Consider the following 13,155-nt stretch of genomic DNA (forward strand, 5'->3'; position numbering starts at 1 on the left):
CGCAATAGTCGATAGATACACAAAGTCTTTTGAATTTTAAACACCAATTTTATGATAAACATACTTGTATTAGTAATTAATCTATTATCTACAAAAATACGTAGAACTTTAAAATTTTAATATCTAAGTGTTAATATTTAAACATTAGAATTATGGTCCCCTTCGTCCTATTATAGATTCTGTTTGATTGGCATATTATTTTTATGTACTAAATATTTAGACCCATACTTAGTATTTTACCAAAAAAAATAATAATATTACAATATTTTACATATCACTACACATTTTTCTTTTTACTTTAATAAAAAAAGGGTTCCATAAAAAATTATTTACACAAATTTTACGTCAAACATATTTCACCTTTAAAGTAAATGTCAAAGATTTAGCAACACGGTATATTTGATATGATATTTAAATGAAAAGTGTTTTATTTCATTCATTAACGCTTTCATCAAACTTCCAGTTTGTTCCACAGATAAATAACATTTACATGTATAAAAAAAGTATTTTAATTTCGTGGACTAACAATTCTACGAACGAATAGAACTTCGTGCTACCGATCGCTTCGTCGGAACGACACGTACGATTCCGTACATATAGTTTTTTTCATCACTTTGCTCACACTTCATGAAAGAGCTTCGTTACACCCCTTTTTCCGGCAAACTTGATTGACTTTCCCTGTCCCTTCGAACATGCTTCACATTTTACGCTTCGGATATTGCTTCTCGTTTTACAAAAGAAAAATAAAAAAAACTTGTTTATTGACTGTTGATGACTGAATGAGTTCTTTTGAGAATGACGTAGAACAGCATGGCTGTCCAACCTGTGACAATTCAAACACTTGTCTCTAATAACAACTAGAGTTGGTTATTTATAGTAATATTACCGCGTTAAAAGATTTTTAGCTAATACTTTACTATTTTTTTATTTAGAGACATTATTCTCAGCGTTAAATAATATCAAGCCAAATAGATGTTAACAGATGTAAAGGTTAACAGATGAAGTTAACATCGTAGGCTTGACTTTGAAAGGCACAAGAATAAGCCCGTAATAGAAGATTTACTGGACAAACTTTAGCGCCAAAGTCACAATAATTGCATATAAATTATATATATTTTCACAGATTTAGTTTTCTGTGTATTATTTTCTATTACAAATATCAATGTAATATGTAAATAATTAGTTCAAAAATTATAAATGATAAAATTACAAATTGTAAATAAACGCAAATTAACAAATAATTTACTCAAATAAATTAAGAATAATTTTTTTTCAGCAGTAGCAATGAGCAGTGGTAGTGCAGCTATAGAGGATTGAAATTTGCGATTATATGTTGTGGGTTCGATTCCCCGGATAGAGCCCTACATAATTCACAATATGTGTATTAATTATATAGGATTGCCACTGACTCACAAACTCCAGAGAATAGGCAACAACATTCTTTGTGTACCATAATATCGCACTGCAATCGCACCTGTGCGCCATGCGTGGCGATTATGGTCTATCACCCCAAAAATATCTTTGGAGGAGGCCTATGCTTTGCAGTGGGCGTCTAAGGGGATGGAACCATGACTTTTTTGCCTATATATTATATTGTATATTATATATTACATACGAGTATAAATATTTTGTAACGATTTTTCCGAATTTTATCGTACCAAGGTCAAAAGCTTCGTCATCATTGACGTAGACTAAAAAAGAAACATAACTACAAAGACGACCTTTTTCATATTGTTTCTTTTACCGAAAAAGAAATAGAATTTCAGAGGTAGTTTTCATGGTACTGAATTAAAGTTAGTAGAAATTGGTTATAGTTCGAAACGAATTCACTGCGAGTATCGAGAGAAGCTTTCTAATCAGTCCAATGGGATGCAATTAAACTTAACGGAGAGAGCCAGCTTTGGAATTCGCACAAAGTAGAATATTTAGCTTATATTCGTATACGCCACACTCTGTTCGACAGGTACTTTGTCGTGAATTTCTAACTTTGTTTAAATAAATTTCCACATAAGATTCTTATAAACAAAAATAAAAAAGCAACATATTTAAAATCACAATATTAGATCAATGCATTTTAATCAAATAAAAATCATCGAGTAATTGAACCAAATTGTTAAAGAATAATAGAAATAAAACCAGAATTACAGAAGATTTACATCTACAGGTCAACAAAATTATACATTTTAATAATTAATTCACTTCGCACATTCTATAACTTCTTGGAAATTCAAAAATATGCCTACAGATGTAACATTAATAACTGTACCCTGTAAAAGAAATGAAGATAACATTATTTGCAAAAAATTCGCACGTAGATTCGAGAGAGATTTTAATTTTGTAATGGTATACCCATTAGTATAATGTAATTTCATTTACTAACAGTGTTTTCTTTCTTACGTTCCATACACATATACATAACGTATCTACTGCTTCAATTGTTTTGGATGGGGAATAAATTTAAGACTTATTTTTTAAATTACTTTTGTTTTTAAATTATAGTCTTTAAATATAATGTTTATATTTAAATAACTATTTACTAGTCGGCAAAACTTCATAGCCATGCTCAGGAGACAGGTCAAAAAATGTGAAATTTATTTCAAATCTTTATTTTTTTTTGTTATAACAAAAATATTTTAGAAAAGATGTAAAGATTATTATTCATACCGGCATTACCTAAAAGGGCTACTTTGATGTTTTTGTCCTATTGAATCAGATTCAACCTTTGATAACTTTAAAGAAGACGTCTACAAGCTTATTTTTAAATATAGGCTTACATATTGATATTTTTTACATTATATGCAAATGATTTTTTTACATTTATGACATGTTGGCTTTCCCAACAGACCTTTTACTACCAGAAATCCTGCCGTGTTAATCACTTTATTCATTAATTATTGATTTACTTTTAGATTAACGCTCCGTTCATCTCTACTGGAAAATTCTCATGAAATAAAAAAAATATTTTCGACTAATACGGACCAATAAAGCTGTTAAATGCACGAAGTTTAGCGTTCAGTGAACTGTCGATACCGTGCAGTTCATGGCGCACTGTTGAATTTAAAAAAAATCTTCATTAAATTCTATTGAAATTTAGGAATTTTCGAGCAGATTTTTTCTTATAAGAACTTTATAAAAGTAATGTAAACATTAATTACAGAGAAAAATTTACTACCACGGAAAATGGCTAAATTGTTTTTGTTTTATTTTAAATAATCATATTGAAATAATTAAAATATTACAATAGCATTTACTAAGTGAATAAGTCGTCAGAAATTTTATTTTACGAATATGAAATTCCTGGCCCATGTTCATAACAAATAGAGCACAAATTTCAATGAACTTTATTAGTTTCGTTTTATGACGGTTACCGAGACTTTGTAGAGCCTGTGCCTTGAGAACCAATTAAACTTATCTTCACCCGCCCCTATTCGAGCAGCGTTGACAATGAGCGCTTGCCCATGACTTCTTGGAAGGCGGCAAACTTCTGCCAACTTACCACTACATTTACATTGAAATGTTAATTAATTAAATGTAAAGTATATTATATTCTGTCAGCTGTAAAGAATTTTTCCCAATGTCGATTTCAGAAAACCGCTATAAAACAAAAGATATTTTCAAATATTAAAACTATTACATTCGTTTTTAGTTTGGGTCTTGGATCTTAAACTAATATCAATATATTTACCTTGTCTTGTTCAACTGTTTTCTCGGTTCAAAGCAAAGTATTAAATGTGCTTAGCCTAGAACTTTGCAGTGATTAGGAAAGAAGGCTCTCTCACTTCAACTCTACCGTTATATTAAGTAAGGTGGGTTAGATATATGACGGAATGAGTAACTTAGTCTTTTTAAAAAGTATCATACCTTACATGTAATTCATTAAACATATTACGGAGAATCTTCTTTCCAGCTAAATACTGATTTATAACATCTCAGGAACCATAAGACTTAGATATTTAGTTTGATAGACATATTTTTTTGGTCAAGTAGAGGTCAGCTTAGAACGTATTTTATGAAATTATATTCAGAGAGAGCTTGTCGGGTCGTGTTTGAGGGGTGAGGGACAACTAGTATTTAGTTATCAGTGTAAAAATGTGTGTGAAGAGATTTGAATGGCCTTTACATATTTGTTTCATAATATCATTCGATCTGGATGTAAGTTTTTCGAAAATAATAAACAAATGAACTTGCATTAAATATCCTATAGAATTCTTGAGAAGAAAAATACTGTATATATATATATACACTTCTACGTATGCGACTTATTATATTTATATTATTATAATTTATATTTTATTGCATGCTTTGAATTAGATTATATAAACGTCATTTGCAAAACTTTTAAAAACGACCACAAAACTAATTGCCACAATTTTGTCATACTGACAAGTGACATGTTATGACTTAGGTTACGCTGAAAATATTTTTTCCGGAATGAGTTATAGACATTTATTTATGCTTCAGTAAACGGTATTAAAATGTTTAATATTTTTTTTCCATTCAAGAATGTTCAGTATATCTCTAAACGATTATTTGTGATACAAATTGTAAAATACAGGCTGATTTAAAATAGGTGTAAAGGTTTTAAAGTGATAGATGTATTCCTCATTAATCTGTAACTAACTTGAAAGCTTTAGCACATATTTCTAATCATCATTTCAATGAAGTGATCATTTTGAACGATGTTACATAATTCATTTTTCTTTAATAGTAATCCGAATTTTAAAAACATTTCTTTTCTACCTGTATAAATTATTCAAAGTTAAGCTATTGGTCAAGGTTGGTTTAAGTCACTCACTGTTATATCAAAACACGCTGTCTCATCAATAATTAATAAAAATATATAAACCCTTACGTTTGCATTACATTATTAATTTTTCATTAACATTAACATCATTAACATCTTAGAATATATACATGTTAATCATACACTGTCTCTATGCTAGATTAATATTACTATTTTATTATTAGCTTTAATAACTTTTAGTAGTTTTTTTTTTAAATTTTCGTATTATTCAAGAAACATTTTCTTAAATAACAACATACAAAGTGTTAACTATACTGTATAAATCTATGGCGTTGTTCGCCAAGCAATTTACCACACGGCTGATCAAAGCAATGGTACGGCGTCCCATACGTGTACTCCATAAGCACCAACGTATAATAACACGACAAATATTATGAACCAAGTTCATAAAATTTAATAGTGTTTCATATTACAGAACCATTTAGATAGTTTAAGAAAATGCATATAGTTATTATTCACTGTAATAAATGTAAAATAAATCTTTCACGGGTCTGAAACCTTCCTTTCCTTAATTTAAAATGAAAAACATATTAATAGATAAATCTTATTAAAGTATTCAAGAGTTTTCAGTTGAACGAAATACATGGACCTTGATCGTTGAATAATTTACATGGTTGATATAATGATGTGTACATCAAAAATTGCTAAATTACAATTAAAAAGAGCACGCACCTGTTTAGTTTCTGACTAGCTCTTCTCAGCAGATCAGCATTCGGAGCCGGTCGTAGCTTACTAATTTTAATGTTAAAATAATCAACGATATTTGTAAATGCATACTTGAATAACAATATTTTAAATTTGGATATTAACTATTCGGTAGGTTTTTATATTATAAAGTGTGAAGACCAACCTGTAAGATGCTGTTATGATGATGATGATTATATAATGATTTGTTATGCTATCACCACCATCATGCGAGCTGGTAGATGCCCACTGCAAAGCTTAGAACTCATCCAAATACCTTCAGAATGATCGGTCCTGCTCTGCCGGCAGTAAATCTCCGCGATATTGACTAAATCGTGATCCACATAATAGGGTGCTTACTCACTCATATTACAATATATTCTATCTTTTACGATTACATTTTTCTTACAAAAATTAAATTTTGTTCATATAGATCTAAACTAGATAACACATAAGAAATTTTGTTTTATTTTACCGTTTTACTTTATAATTGTAGATACCAATGCTAACTGTAAAAATGCTACATTGTTAAATAAGTAAATTAAAATACTCATGAAAATATACAACTTCCCTGGCTTTTCAAATATGAAATCCAGCATAGCTGCTTTTGCGCTTGACACATGGAGACAATATGCAACGACTCACGGACGTGGCTATTTCACTGGTTATTGTACCCTGCAAATCAGAACAGAGTTATTCTTATTTACTTTTGTTCCCCGCAGATAAGTTATTTAAGCCATCTTGTAAGTCTACTATAATTAAAGATTACAGTAAAAAGTACATATTCATATCTAATTAGAATTATTAGTTTATTAGAAAAATTAGCTCATAAGCGCATCGTTCATGCCGTCCATTTATGTAATATAAAAATATTTCATAAATATTCTAAAACCTCTATACTTCATGTACAAACCTTAACAACTTATACCTATTTAGATTACTTCTCAATGTTAGATGAAAATTATATTTTCACGTATAGTGAAGTCTGTGAACAACTATCCTAAATTAAACCCGCGACCTACAAGTTTCTGTCGAAATTTTAACGAATACAGAACAGCAGCTCTAAATTATAATTTCTCGTTCAATACGATAAACATATATTTAAGTATTGCACGGCGATGGATTAAAGCAATTAAGTAAAATCCAATCAGGTAATTAAAGCAAATTAATTAATTAAAAATATTCGCAATAATATAACTTACATGAAAATCGAGGACTAGTAATTAAACAAATTCTAGTAAATTAAAAGCTTTTATCGAAGAATTTAACGAATACTTTTACCTGTACGTTTTACACTGGTATTAAATTGCCGATTAAAAACAAATATTTTGGCCACATTTTAGCAATATCAACTTAAAACATATTTACATTAAATATTATTCATTCAAACATTTTTTTAATTTGTGGTATACTTATTAAATAAGTATTTGAACATTTGAACTAAATCACGTCATCGTCATCTAGTTTTAAAGATAAAATCGGTTGCTAAATCAATTTTAAACGAAAGCCCAGATGATCTATTTTTATTGAGTATTTCCCGTATTGTAAAACTCGATCCGTCAGAGATAAGTTCGCATTAAACAATCTCTTTTTAAACCAAATTTATAAGTTTAAATCGTTGTGCTATAGGACTTATACTTTCGGAGCTGTTATATTTGATCTGATATTTTTTATATTCATTGTTATTAAAAAGAATTTTGCAAAGCTTTAACTAATTTATTGGTAAAAAAAACTTTTTCTTGACTCTCCTCAATGTTATTAGTAATTTAAGAATATTGGAGATAGATTATTTTATTTCACTTGAGTGTAATTTTATTATAACATTAACCTAAAACTTAAATTGGTTCAATTGTCGAAAACTTAAGCATCCGTGTTGATTCAAATTCTCAGAGACAAGGGTGCTCGTTGGGCAGACGGGGACTAGTTTAACTTACCTGAAAGTCGGAATGCTATCTCTCAAACGGCGCACCAATTATTTTATGAAGTGTAAATCGATACTGAGAACAACTCTTCCATCTTGTTAAGATGACAAGACGAATGCAGAAATATCCCGTCAAATATTTCTGCATTCGACGTGTAATTCTAACGAATAAACCGTTTAAATTTTAAATGAAAAATTTATACATAAATGCAAAATGTGAAAAAAAGCAATGAATTTTATTTAGTCAAATAAGAATCGATATTCTGATGCAATCTCACAGACATTAGTTAGCGCTTGTCAGTATCTAAAGAACGATGTTAGATATTGAACGTCGAGATATTTTTTAGCTTCATCACACGTTCGGTCCCGCGCTCATCAATCACTCCCGTTCATTGGCTCCGAACACTGCGACAGGCATTACATCGTTTTATGTCTGCCACCTGTTGATAGCTCGTCGTCCCGTGAAAGAAATTCGCCCGTTTTATGGCGAAACCCACTGGGGTCATTGACCCATTTATTGCATTAAGATCATTAAACTCGCAGTTCAATTATTTCCATACCTTACAAAACAATCATTGACCTGAGCCTGGTGCAATTGGAAACATTTCGCACTGTTTGAAAACATCTCACAAAGAATTTGTTTTTCCACGTAATCAGGTTTTAAAAATATAGAAGCTCATGTATTTTAAGTTGTCGCTGAAACAAAGTGATTCTTCGAACAATATTAATAATTTATGACATTAAACACTTTACTTTTCAGCAAAGGTCTGAAAGTAATCTTATAGGTACGACGTAATTGAAAGCCTTTGTCACTGTTGATGGGTTAAATAAAATTACTTTGAGAAGAAAACGTTTCACAGTTTAGCAAGGTTGGATAAGTGACCACTTTAACGAATTTTTTCGAACTTTTTCTTATAAAAACGGATAACAGAAGCCGACCCCTTTGTCTAGCTGCTTTAACCACAATACATCATAGTTATCCACATTTTAATAAAAAATCTTTTTGAACATCAATAAAAATGTATATAAAGTTATTTAGAAGTTTTGATGGTTCAACAATAAAAAGTTGTGCATAAGGATATCACATGTAATTTTGAGCATTTGCTCATTATATTACGGACAAAATTGTAGTACAATTTGAGTAATTATACAAATTAAAGTTGTAACAAAGTTTGCAGCTTATTTCTAAATCAAGAGACAGTTTGACAATGAAAAGTTGAGCGACACTACAATATTTGCATATTGCAGGAAATTTTAATCAAGAGATGGAGGCAATTAGTAAAGGAATTATGCAACTACTGACCTCACTGATCTCGCCTTTTCTTGTCGCTTACAGTAGTTTACTTTTTCCACTAGAAGTTTTCAACGTGTACCTAAAACATCATGAAACAAAATATGAATATACTTAACACCTAATGAATTACGTACGGTCGCAGATTTGTAAAACCATTTAAACTATAAATAATACAAACGGTTTGTCAGTTTTTTATGAAGTAATAAAAGATTTCCAGACGAAAATTATATACTAAATTAATGAAACATGAGAAAATATTTTACGTATAATATTTGTGTATACAGTGTCACTTGTATTTATGCTAGTTAGGTTATAGATTTAAATACTTTAAAAGCACACGCTATTCAAAAATTAATAATTTCAGAAATAATAAATACGTAATGACAATATAATAAGACAGAGCCTTTTCAAAATTCGCATGGTTACATATATAAAATAATTATTGTGTACTGTACATCCCTGCAGACTTCATTACTACCAGAATTTATTGGCCCGTCGCATTAAAATAGAAAAAAACAAATTGATGTAACATATTTCAGTGATCAATTTCTATAGGGTGATTGGAAATAGGTAAGAGCTTTACAACATTTTGCTGATTTGAGCTATACATTTTAACCAACTCCTATAACCGATATTCCTATATAAATAAAAGCTAACTTGAAAACATTTTGAAACAGTTTTTTGAGTTGTTTCCATTAAAACATTCAACGGAATATAAAGTAATAAATTTGCTTGCAACGAACTGTGGGTTACACGTATGGTATTAGCTGTGAATTAATTTAACGCTTCAAAGATCAAAGATTTAATGACATGAGAACGAAAAGCGTTCTCTTAGAATTTAGGCATAGATTATTAGCATCTAAGAAAATAAACTACAAATTAAAATAATTTTTATATTAATGTAAATTTTATAAATTAAGAAGTGATGAAAAATTTCATAAATAGGTTATTAATAAATATTGTATTAAATCAAAAATCGTTTTCACGAATGAGTAAGTGCTTAATATTAATATTGGAGTAACGCTTCGATATTGCCACTTAAGCCATATATATAAATAAAATTCTTCTGACGAAAATCAGTTATTTCTGTTTCGTTTAAAGATTTCGGATTATCTTAATCACTTGTTTTAATAAATATTTTATTTTATATTGATGCTAAAATACCTATAATCAGTTATGCTATTTGTTCAAATTTAACTAATAATATTATAATAGGCAGATTAGGGAGTCAAACATACGACTAAAATTTTTAATCTTTTTATTTAAGTTATTTCACCGCTAGTGAATGAAATATTTCAATATCATCTTACTAATGGCAATATCAATCTAGCATCTGCATGAGTAGTTTATAGAAAATATTTTACATTGATCGCACGCAGGGAACACAGTCTCAAGTATCCAGACGACTCATTTATCAAATCATCGATTAAGTGTCAAGAGTTTTTATTATTTATAACAGTTCTTACAACCTGTGATTAAACTTTTAAAGTTTAATCTATTATTATATAAACAGTTCTCATTTTATAAAATGTTTAGTAAAGTAAGTAAAATTAAAAATTGTTCCCAAAACACAATTCACATGTACAAAATATGCACCAATATCATTTTGTTATTGATAACGATAATAATTTATGATTTTTGAATTATAAGCCAATAAATGTGTAAATGTTATTAATTTACGAGTCGCCTTGTAAACATTAAGAGAACAGTGCTGAAAAAATAGTAGAAATTATTTTCATTGAAACTAACAAAAGGTTTAACTAAAAATAACGTCATTTACAAGGAATTCAAACGCCAATTACATACGCAGTAAGATCTTATTTTGTAATCACTATCATAAATATCTTTTATGTAGTGATCAGAGTACTTAGTTTGTTTTTTTACTAGTTAAAGTTTGGAACAACTTTTAAAATTTGTTATGTGAAGAGTCTTAAGCAATACAAGGAAGATTAAATACGATTTTTTTTCAAAACAGAGTTTGTTAAAATATTATTATTTATAAACAAACTCTTGCCAATAACAGCCCTTTCTGATCTTTTCCTGTGAAAATTGCCTTAACAGAGAAGTGTCTTAATTTCGTCTCCGCAAAATAAACACATACAAAGTAATAAAATATCGATTAAAAAGTTTTTATCAATTATTGTAGAAATATTAAGAATCAATTAACAATGCCGTATATAATTATTTAATTTTTGGAATATGTATATACATTGAATGAGGAAAGAGGAAATCCGTAAACGAATAAAAGTAGCCGAATCCAATATGGATTGTCAAGTTGAAGTGGCAGTTAACAGATCACAATAAGAGAGCATAAGGTGCAGCAAGACCTTTTCTAGTCACCAAAAGACTCTGGGTATCCTCTTAAAAATCTACAGGAGAGGTAAATATCCTACTGTGGACATCCTTCGGCTGTAATGATGAATGATTTCATTTTTCTTATTCAATTAACTGATTTTTAACAATGAGATATATTACGTTACACTAATATTAATTTACTTAATAGAAAATGTTTTACCAAATCACTATATTATAACATATATACTGCTGTATACTGCTAGAGTAGTGCACAAAGCTACAGTAATTATTAAAATTGACATTATCAAATATACTACAGTTTTATGTAACTACAAAGCTTCGCAGGATTTGACGTCAAACCATTGATTTGCACTGAAGTGTACAGCGTATTATCTGAAATCAACGTCTCTATTTACAATATTATAGTATAAAAGAAACATAATACATAAATATGAAATATGAAGCCTATTTAAAGATAATTTTCGGAGATCGTCTTTTGACTATAATTTTATAGCTGTATTATCCTTTTAGTACACAATGCTTATTTATTATTCACTCTTTCATATGTTACTAGCGTCATAACAAAAGTGACATTGTAATACATATTTATATTTCATCCGTATTACGCTTTGCAGGTTTTACGTTATTTGATAATAAAAAGAAGCTCCTATTCGTTATCTCTGTAACGTAAGCTAAATTGGAGGTCTAGAAGGGAATGTAATGTGATAAATCTCAGTTATTGTGTTGGGTACACATGTGGAAAAGGCTTTAATAAAAACGCTTGTATATTTTACGTGTAAGCGTCGGCCAGGCGCGTGGGGTGTGCGTGATGCGTTGATGTGACGTCCCAACTCGATAAGCATGATTAATGTCCTAGTTGTAGTATTGCCATGTTCACGTGAAATATCTTAATCCCAACGTTCAGGCCAACTTGTTGAGCCGTCTTGCTATTGATATATTTTTTTAACACATTCAGGATATTCGATGCGTTGAAATTTAAACTAATGCCTTTTGTCATTTATACTTTACAACTACTTGAAGTTTATTGTGTCTTTCTTATATTCAAAATGTTAATACAAAGGTTTTATATAAAATCACTATACTTTTTAAAAGAAGTATATTGTAATTTAAAATTATGAAGACGTTACAGGATAAGATAGGAACAGGGTTATCCGCACACAAGGTAACATTCAATAACGTTCATTTATTATGAAGTATTGTTTTGTGTGAAGTATCTCTGTCCTTTGAAGGTAAAACATAGACTCTATTTATATTATATGATACGAAACCTCAGGAAAGTCTTTCATTTTTAAATGATTTTCTATTATAACAATTTTAAGCGCTTTATTTTTTCAATATTATTACATCGGCTTTATTTAAAAGATACTCTCATATATTGTTAAATTATGAATGCCGTTTGTAACATATGTTTAATAACACTTGAAGCAGCCTATGATGTTCACTCATGGACAGTGCACCTTGTTAAGGTCACTGGGTGCAGGCTGCTTCAAAAAGGTTCTGTTGGAAATATATGGAGCAGGTTTATATTCAACAATACTTATAAAAGTCGTTCTACAGCTAAATAATTACTAACTTTAGCTTTAACTAACTCATTAACAATGCGTAAATGACTTTGTTAATGAGTTAGTTTCTCCAAAAAATAATTTCTACTGCACGAGAAATTTAAAATAAAAACATTTTTTTAAGTAAGTCTTTTAATCTTTTAAATGTTTTATTTGATATTAAATTCAATTGTGTTTTTGTTGCAGCCATGTCTCGGAGTTGCACCATCGTCTTAGCGTTGTTCGCATTGACTGCAATCTACATGTTGCCGGTTTCTAACGCCCAAGGACTGTCTCAGTATGAAGGTAAAGTGTATTACAAAAGTATATACCATATACATATCGTATGTACCACGAAATCATAATAGTCTTTTGTACCATATATTTTTGCTATACCCTTACTTTTATCTAGTTTATTTTAGTTAATTAAAAAATAAATCAAGTCTAAGGTCAATAGAACCTGCGTAACAAGTACAAAAAATATTACCGGCGTCAAAGCGAAGCCGTGTGCCCCTGCATAAAATTCATTACTCGTTTCGGGGAGTTCTAATTTATATTTACTCTGCGATATGGTATACTTTAATGACTAACACAT

The 13,155-nt window shown here is 29.5% G+C and overlaps 1 protein-coding gene across 1 annotated transcript in view; it reads left to right on the forward strand.

Moving 5' to 3' along the window:
- sNPF (short neuropeptide F precursor) overlaps window positions 1–13,155 on the forward strand; it is a 45,069-nt gene that overhangs the window by 23,770 nt on the left and 8,144 nt on the right. Inside the window, exon 2 of the mRNA XM_068775235.1 lies at window positions 12,768–12,866. Within this exon, the coding sequence (XP_068631336.1) occupies window positions 12,770–12,866 (97 nt within the window). The 5' untranslated portion in view covers window positions 12,768–12,769. The remainder of the gene's footprint in view (window positions 1–12,767; window positions 12,867–13,155) is intronic.

The sequence above is a fragment of the Battus philenor genome, unplaced genomic scaffold (genome assembly GCF_028537555.1).
Source record: "Battus philenor isolate CCGP_79_NKW_IND1 unplaced genomic scaffold, ilBatPhil1.0.hap1 SCAF_8, whole genome shotgun sequence".
NCBI classification, from domain to species: domain Eukaryota; kingdom Metazoa; phylum Arthropoda; class Insecta; order Lepidoptera; family Papilionidae; genus Battus; species Battus philenor.